This window comes from Neopelma chrysocephalum, unplaced genomic scaffold (genome assembly GCF_003984885.1).
Source record: "Neopelma chrysocephalum unplaced genomic scaffold, ASM398488v2 Primary Assembly neopelma1_96, whole genome shotgun sequence".
Lineage (NCBI taxonomy): Eukaryota > Metazoa > Chordata > Aves > Passeriformes > Pipridae > Neopelma > Neopelma chrysocephalum.
The window spans coordinates 1,484,714-1,493,101 of record NW_020897759.1 but is presented as its reverse complement, the minus strand read 5'-3'; the positions used below and the strand labels follow the sequence as shown (position 1 = coordinate 1,493,101).

At 43.6% G+C, this 8,388-nt stretch overlaps 1 protein-coding gene across 7 annotated transcripts in view; it reads right to left on the bottom strand.

Moving 5' to 3' along the window:
- The window catches only part of JMJD1C (jumonji domain containing 1C), a 160,081-nt gene that overhangs the window by 27,787 nt on the left and 123,906 nt on the right, over positions 1–8,388 (bottom strand). For 5 of the 7 annotated variants that reach the window (XM_027694058.1, XM_027694063.1, XM_027694064.1 and 2 more), the window contains 4 exons: positions 5,809–5,933; positions 4,410–4,553; positions 4,099–4,291; positions 2,344–4,016 (listed from right to left, as the gene is read on the bottom strand). In XM_027694058.1, the coding sequence (XP_027549859.1) occupies positions 2,344–4,016; positions 4,099–4,291; positions 4,410–4,553; positions 5,809–5,933 (2,135 nt within the window). Of the gene's footprint in view, positions 1–2,343; positions 4,017–4,098; positions 4,292–4,409; positions 4,554–5,808; positions 5,934–8,388 lie in introns of those variants that run through there. The other 2 variants (XM_027694062.1, XM_027694065.1) reach the window with 2 other exon arrangements.

The window sequence follows — 8,388 nt, the reverse complement described above, 5'->3', positions numbered from 1 at the left end:
ACACACACACACACACACACACACACACACACACACACACACACACAACTAAGTCCTAATTTATGAAACTGGTTTTTAACCTACTACTTTGTTAAGGTTCTGTTTTCTTTCTTCTCTGAAACTTGTGTAACAGCCTGCAGGAAAGATCAAGAGCAGCTCTCTGTCTCTCCCCTTTCCCTGCCTCCTCTGCTTAGGAGAAGTGCGTGCAGCAGTGTGGAAAAGCAGGGCACCCTGTTCAAGTGGGGCTCAAGTGCTGGGGACAAGCCAAGAAGGGGGACTGGGACAAGAATGAGCAGCGCTTTCATGTGCACCCCGAAGCCTCTCGGTCCTGCTGCATCCCCACCTTCTTCTCCTCACCAGTCCATCCCCCTCCTTCTCCCCAGGCTTGGCAACTCCCAGTCGGGAACTGCTGCAGCAGAAGGGGAGCCAAGAGCTCTCATGACACACACACACAGCACGGGATAGATGTGCAGGTGCTACAACTTTGAAGTTCTGATTTCTGTATTTTTGAATATTTAAGCAACCGCTTGGGTTTGTGCGAACAGTTTTAGTGCGCACGTTTCCTGGGCCAGGAGTTCCCACGCTGTGGTGTTCCCACGAACAGCCTGTAAGCTGCATTAAAGTATTATGCAAAGAAGGCCTGTCACCTTCTCTTTAGAGGAGCCGGGGAACATCTGCCTGAGCACCAAGCATTGCTCAAACAGCTTTGTGACTCCACCTGCAGCATCTATGGCCTGGCTCAACAACGGGAGCTGCCACAGCCACCTGTGGACAGGAGGGAAAGGTGGGCTTGGGGCACACTTCCCTCAGCTCACAGACATGGCTCAGCCCTGAGCCAAGGGTGGCTGCTGCTGCTGCTGCTCTTACAGCTGAAACACAGATCCCTTTCTGTGATCGTGGCATCCATGCAAACCGACCTCGGAAACGCCCATTCTGGGTTTCTAAGATCTATTTAAAAAAGGCCTCCAGTGCGAGAGCCAGGAGACAAGTCACCACAAGACAATTGCCACATATCAACATAATTAAAAAGCTACGTGCCTCGGTATGCAGGGCTGCATACTTCAGGCAGCCAAAGTGAAAACAACGTCTATCATAAGTTCTTTAAAACGGACTTTAGTATGGGGTGGAGCAGGCAGCAACATGAAAAGATAAATCCACCTATAGTTTTCTCTAAGGCTTTTCTTCTCTGCTGCGTTTGACTTTATCACATTTTAGATCAAACTTACTTCATATTACAAGGCCAACTCAAACTGACTGTTTTGGGAAAGACTGAGCCACAATGGTTTGGCTTTTCTCAAGAATGAGTCTGGGGAAGAATAGCTTTCCCCACGATGAAAAAGAAAAAAAGTCTTTATAACCATTCAGGAACTCCAAGCTTTGACACAAAGGCTTACAATTTGGCAGAAGGACCACTGTCAGCGACACGCCTTTTGTGGTCCCTGTGAAAATCTGCCCAAATTAGGCCAAGTTGTAAGGCTCTAAAATCAGCGTGCACATGCTCAGTGGAGATTTGATTGAAGCTGGCAGTAAAGCTCTCCAAAGTTTCTGTCTGCACTACACATGCTTCATCTTACACTATTCCTCTGAGGTGCCTGCAATGAGCATGCCATATCCCAAGCCTGCAGGAGCTGAGAAAACTTTTCCTGTAATTGCCACGTCTGCCTGCCAAACCCCGCCGCCGCACTGGGCGAGAGGCTGAAAAACACAAACCATGTCTTCTGAGACTTCAGTGGCTGTACTCAGCAAACAGAGGAATCACCCTGACATGAATACAGAGGAGTAGAAAACAGATGGGAAGGCAGGGATGTATGTCAACAGGAACAGAAGGGGAGAAAAAGATACGCTAAGAGAGGGTACACAGATAGGTGTAAAGACAAGAGAAATGGGTGTAAAGTGCAAGAAAGATTTATAAATGCTAGAGTATTTCTCTTCAGAACTTCTGCCTCAATCTTTTGCCATTACTCAGGGAGCATACAAAAAATTTCACTATGAAGACAATTGTCCTACCTCTCCTAGTGTTTCATTTACCCGATGGTTTACACAGTTTGAGGTAGCAAATATTTACCCAGTGAACTTGAGTTCCCAAACCAGCTGGTTGACCTCACCTGGTCATGATCTAAAACCAAAACCAATCTTTCTTCAGAAGTCTTAGGAAATCAAGGTCTGGGAAAACTCCCTGCTCACATCCACCCTGAGACAATGGTTACTGCTGGAGTTCCGTTCCTATCTCTCTGCCTACTCAAAAAACCCACCACGACAGTACAGTCGGTGTGACACAAACTACCACATCTGGGAGACACCAGGCCCAGCTAAATACGTCATTAAGAAAAGATCTCAACTTACCCTTCTCAAGGAAGCCTCTGCGTTAACAGGAGTTTCTGGGTGGACCCATTTGGAGGAGGGCAGACCGAGTCCTGAGTAAGCATGTGTTCCGTTTGGATACTGCCAAATAATTGGATAAAGCCCTAGCTGATTATAGGAAGCAGAAGGATGAGCTTGTCCGAGAAGATGTGGAGACTGGTGTTGTAACATCTGTTGCTGCTGCTGGTGTGCTAATGCCAAATGGCTTAAGCTGCTGGCATGAGCAGTCTCTAGTCGCGGGTGGGCACCCAGCAAGGAGGCAGCAGGCACTCCGGGCAACACTGCGGGGAGCAGATGAGGGTGATGGACGGAATGGTGGGAGGCGCTACTAAGGGGGTGAGTGTTAATAGCGGACAAGGGAGCCTGAGCTGAAGACCCAGCGAGCAGATGGGATGAACCAGTTAATGCAGGATGATGAGCATTTGGATTTAAACAGGTTCGGTGGGATGAGGAATGCAGAGGATAATTATGCTGATGCAAATAAGGTGAAATGTGATTAGTTCCTGTTTCTTGTCCAATCAGAGTGGGGTCCCTGTATACTGTGAAATGTTCATTCTTGTCAATGATAAGAGGACTTTTAGTAGCTTCTAGAGCACTAACTCTAGCTGGAACTGGATGAAAACTAGACCTAGGCAAATCATGATCAGTTTTATTGGCTGACCTTGTTAATCCAGTAGCATGGCTGTTTTGGGAACTAACCTTAGACTTCACAGTATCAGAAGATTGGGTGAATTTAGGCTTAACATCAGGTGACTTTGTTTTAGGATGATCAACTGAAGCACTAGATTTTGACTTCACAGAATCGGGGGCTGGACTTTGTTTACGCAGTTTACTCTCTTCTGCTAGAGAAGCTACATTTAACGAAGACATAAACGAGCCATACTGCACTTTCTCTTTTTCAGAATTTAAGTGTTCATTTACTGGCAACGCTTTTACAACCCCAGGTTGTATCAAATCCGTTTTAACAACACCGCTAACCCAACTTTGATCAGCTTCCTGTTTTCTTGCTTCAAGGAAATTTGCATTTGCAAACTGCTGTTTTAAATCACTGCTGTGAGATTCTATTTTCTGAACCGTTTGCAAACCAAAGGTACTTGCAGCATTATCCTGGTTCTCCTTTTCAGAGTTGTTTTTATTAGTAACGTCAACAACACATTTTGGAGTAGGAGGTCTGGGTAAAAACTGCTCATTTTTTAACTCCGCAGTGTGATGTTTTTCTGCATTACACTCTAGAGCATGTGCATCCTTGGCATTCTGCTCATAAGGTGTTGGCTGCTCTCCTGCATGGAGTGAAGATTTTTCTGGCTGATCCAAGACTGATGACTTCAGCCTTTCTGTCTCTTCATGGTTTTTATCCTCCTGTACTTCATCCCAAGGAGATCGTCTATCCGTTAGTGTCTGTTCTACTCCCTCAGTAGGTTGGGATTTTCCTTCTTCCCCATTTATCTTTGAAGTGTTCTTGCTTTTTAACTCATTTTCTGAATTTTGCTCTGAGGATGAATCTGTTAATCTTTTATTCGAAATTTCCGAGTCACTGCTTTCAGAATAATCTGAGATATTGTCTGTCCGCAGTCTCTTCATATTTAACTTTTTTTCATCCTCTTCAGGTTTTCTTCTTTTGCTAAGGAAGTGTTTATTTTTGGTTTTGGGGTTTTCTGCAAAAGATAAAAACATGTCTATCACATTTTCAGCCTAATACAGTTTTAAGAAGCTCTCCCTCCCTTTCCCTCCTTTTACCTCCTCGACTTATATAATCGTATCTTTCATCTTTCATCTTCTCTTCATCAGGCATGCTGCTATCAGAGCCTTTCCTCTTGTTTGGTCGAGTATTCCTCTGCTGCTGGTGCTGGTGAGAATTCTGTTTTGGTGCTGCAGTTTGGGAATTCATTGCTGGTCTGGGACTATTTGCTTGTGCACGTGTATAATGACCCTAAAAATAATTTGTGATTAATGGACTTAAATGCAATGTTAATTAAGTGTCTTTACACATGTATTTTTAACATTCTCAATATACGAAAATATTTAGGTAAAAAGATAAATGTATCTACGTGAACTGTGTTGCTGTTCTGGTTGGAACGAGACCGTCGGCGTGAAGTGATGCCAATATTTTCACCTTTCAACAAAGAGTGAACAACATCATCTAGAAAGGTCATCTGAACCATAGAAGGATCAACATTCTGAGGTTCTAACACCTGGTTTATGAAGAAAAAAAAAAAAAGAGAGAGAGAGAGAGAGAAAATAACAATCAGCAGATGTTCAGACAATACCCAATCTGTATTTTCTGTATCAGTGTTCACCAGTCTATTTTGTGTGCTAAAGACTAATCAGAGAAAAGCCTACTTAATCCTGACAAGCAGAACTGACATATGACACAACAAAGGCTGGGAACAGTGTCAAACTAAAGCAAATGTGTCTTTACATATCATAGCAAAAATAACTTTTTTTTTAAAGAGAAAGGACCCCACCACCACTTCTTTCCCTCCCTTCCCTGACCTGCAAATTTGAGATTAAACTGAGCTATTCATTGAATAATACCTAAGTAGCAATTATGATACACAAGCATTTTATAAAATTTATTTCATATACTACAAATTATATTGCAGAAGCACATTACAGTATTGCTTCTGACAGAAGCAAAAATGCTGCAAGAAGGGAACCAAAACGACTGGAGGCAAAAACTCTAAAGACTAGTGTTACTAGTGAGGGATACCATAAAGCAGGAAATGCTAACCAGACCTTCAAAGAATGTGGCACAAAGTGAAAAAAAAACACTTGGGGAAAATCAATTAGAGAGAATTAAGGGAAAGAATGTATTTGAGTACTAGACTAGTTTTTATTGTCACACATGATTTTGTCAGTCATTTCAAGGCAGACAGGTCATTCCCTACATTACTACTGAGTCATTACTCTACTCTCCTGAAGTAGAATTCATTACTGCCACTAAAAACACCAGTATTAATTCTTTTTGTAACATCTAATTCAGAAATAAAACTAAAACCCACCACACTAAATATAAATTAGGGCTGTAGTAAATGCTTAATTCAACAAATTGCGGAAAGCAGCTATTTCAATTACTTGGAAAAAGTAATTATTACTGCAGTGCTAAAAGATTTCATCGTTGAGAAAGAAATTCCCAACAGAACTGACAGGGAAGACCAGTTCTTAAAACCAGATTGCTTCACTTCAAAGTCTTCTCTAGTCAAGTAGCAACAGCAGAAGGAATTGTAGACTGGTATTAATCATATCACTGCCCAAGTGCTCAGCTCCAGGGGGGTTTAACCGCTGGCCCAGGGCAGTTGTGCCGTAGTTTCAGCGCAGTGACACCCTCACCCTGCTGGAACCAAACAGCTCCGTGTGCTTCTGAGTACCAGTGACAGAAACTAAGACCTCCCAGTGCGTAGTTTGCTTGTAGCTTGTTTTCTGGGTATCTAGATCTATCAAACTCACCTGGTCATTCATAACAACCATAGTGCGGGTGAAGAGATCATGGTGAGTGATGATGCCAGTGAACCACTGGGTGGCAGAATCCTGTCTGTACACTCTCACCCTATAACCATTTAAGGAATACGGACCTTTGGAAGAGGAAGAAATAAAAAAGCCATTGAGGAATTAAGGAAAAAAAAGGCATACATGGGTTTTCCTGCCTGTTTTTTTTTTTTTAAGCTTCACAGCAAACATACAGTACTCATGCCATGAGGAGCAAACCACAGCCAATTCTGGCACAGCACTGCCTGTGGATTTTATTTGATTTAGGAAGACATTTTGAAATGTAAATGTTACATATAAGTATGCTTTAAGGTCAATTCAGCTAACATTTTCAACATACAATTTTCTTATCTTAACTAAATCTTTCTGCAACCATGATGACACATGATGGGAAAACTCCTGCCTACAAACAGCAACCACAGAAAAGTAATCTGAAAGGCTAGAAAGTGGCAGCAGCAGGTTATACAGAAGCTATTTAACAGGCTAGTCACATGCCCAGCTGGTTTGCTGGCGAAAAGATTTACATCTTGGTGGTTAGGCTCTGCATCTGCCAAGTCTTTCCCATAAGTGACCACAGAGTTTCTCCCCATTACAGCAGGCAGAAAGGCAGCTGAGTGATCCCATGCCTGCTATGGCCACACAGAACACTCAAGCACACACGGTATGAAGACTTCAGCTCCTGTTTTCAGACATACCCAACACAAAGAAACCTCACACACTTTGCAAAGCTCAGTTTAATTCACTTCCAAAAGCCAACAGGCATGGGGAGATAGTATGATACAGTACCTACTTTGGAGTCTATTTCAAGACACGGAAACTGAGATTCAATAATTTTATTCATGTTCAGCATCTCACTTGATCACTGGGACCCTAAGCTTCATCACACTTGATGTTTATACAGCATTTTGTATGACCAAGCAACCCTGCCGCTGAGTCCAGTTCCAACCGTGTGGGTTTTGCTACTTCTGCAACCAAACCCCAGGCACATAGGAAGGGAAGCAAAACCACTCAGTGACAACCTACAAACAGCCTAACTTAAGTGATTTAAGAGTGCTTAGCTGCTGAACCGCACAGGCAAAGTCAGAATTCCCCTGTCTTCCCTAAAGATCATTTTTTTCCAAGCCCTGCCCAGTACATTAAGCAAGCTCAAACATCTGCAGGAAACAGGCCAGGGACCTCACAGGTGACAGCTTTCTCTGGTAAAAATCAGCCACCTCCACACAACTGGGTCCAGTATACCCTCTGCACATGACTGTGTGTGACCACAAGGATTGTTTTTAATGTCAACATTTGAGAGATCAAGAAAAGTGCAAAAGCAGTAATAATTTAGCCATTTCCAAGTGGTCTTAAGGTTTAATTCTGGAACCTTAACAAGGCTTTCTGAAATACCTTTTGCATGTGACTGTCTAGCTTTTAAAACCAGCTGGGAACAGAAACGCCCTTCTCACCACCATCCACATCAGTCATGGTGCAACTGAAACCTCGAGACTCACTGAACCCCCTGAGCCACCGGCATTAACTCACCCCTGGAGCATGTCTCCACACACTCAGCTGCACAGACAAGGGTCAGAAATGTGCCAGCACAGGCACTGCCAATCACACATACGTATAGGCAGGAAAAAGAGGAAGAATCTACAAGCTTACATCTCACATTCCTGGTCTTGGACCAGACGGGGTTCCCGTGGGGACACATTTCCTGATGGCTTCTCTCCAACCCTTACTCCACATGCCCCTGCAAAACGCCTCCAGCTCAGCTCCCACACTTCTGGCTGCCTGACCCATCCACATTCTCCACATCTTGAACTTTTAATGGCTGTCCCAAAGCTCTGTCTTATTCAGACAGTCCCAGTAAAATTTTGCCTGTCTCTGTGCAGATTTGCCATTCCTACTTTCCTATCCCAGCTCCTCCTCTCTTGCATCCTACTGCTAACTGCACAATGATTTTCAGTCTCTTGCATAACCAGAACCAGCCTCTCCCCAGCTTCTTGTCTCGTTTTAGCATTTAAGATTCCAGGCCCTTGGCTTCTAAGTCCTTTCCCAGTCTTCTCAGCTTACAAGCTCCATCCTTCCTTCTCCAACAGCTTCCAGCTTCTACTCCTCTGCACTGACCCAGTGCCAATTTCTTTCCTCTTACTCCTTGTTCTAATCTCTGTCTGTCCTTCATCCCAGCTGTTACCCTATCTATTTTTAAAAGAGACTTTATCTACCTTTTAAAAGCAGAGGGTTGGGGTTTTTTCTTACGTGCTGCTGGGGTGACAGGAAGAAGGAGAAAGATTAAACTGCAGTCACACGCCACAGGCCAGCTCAGCTCCAGCCCAGCCCAGCCACAAGCAGCCATTACAGGAAAAGCCTGGCTTTGTTTCCAGTCCCTGGCTGAATCACGCTTAGCTACACATTGTTGAAACAGCCTGTGCAGTACTATGAGGAAATATGTTCAGGGCTGAAGCACACTCAGTGTTTCGAGAGGATTATTATACACTCAGCCTGAGATTGTAGTGATAATAAATCCAATAGGAAGAAAAAAAATCAAACATTTTAATT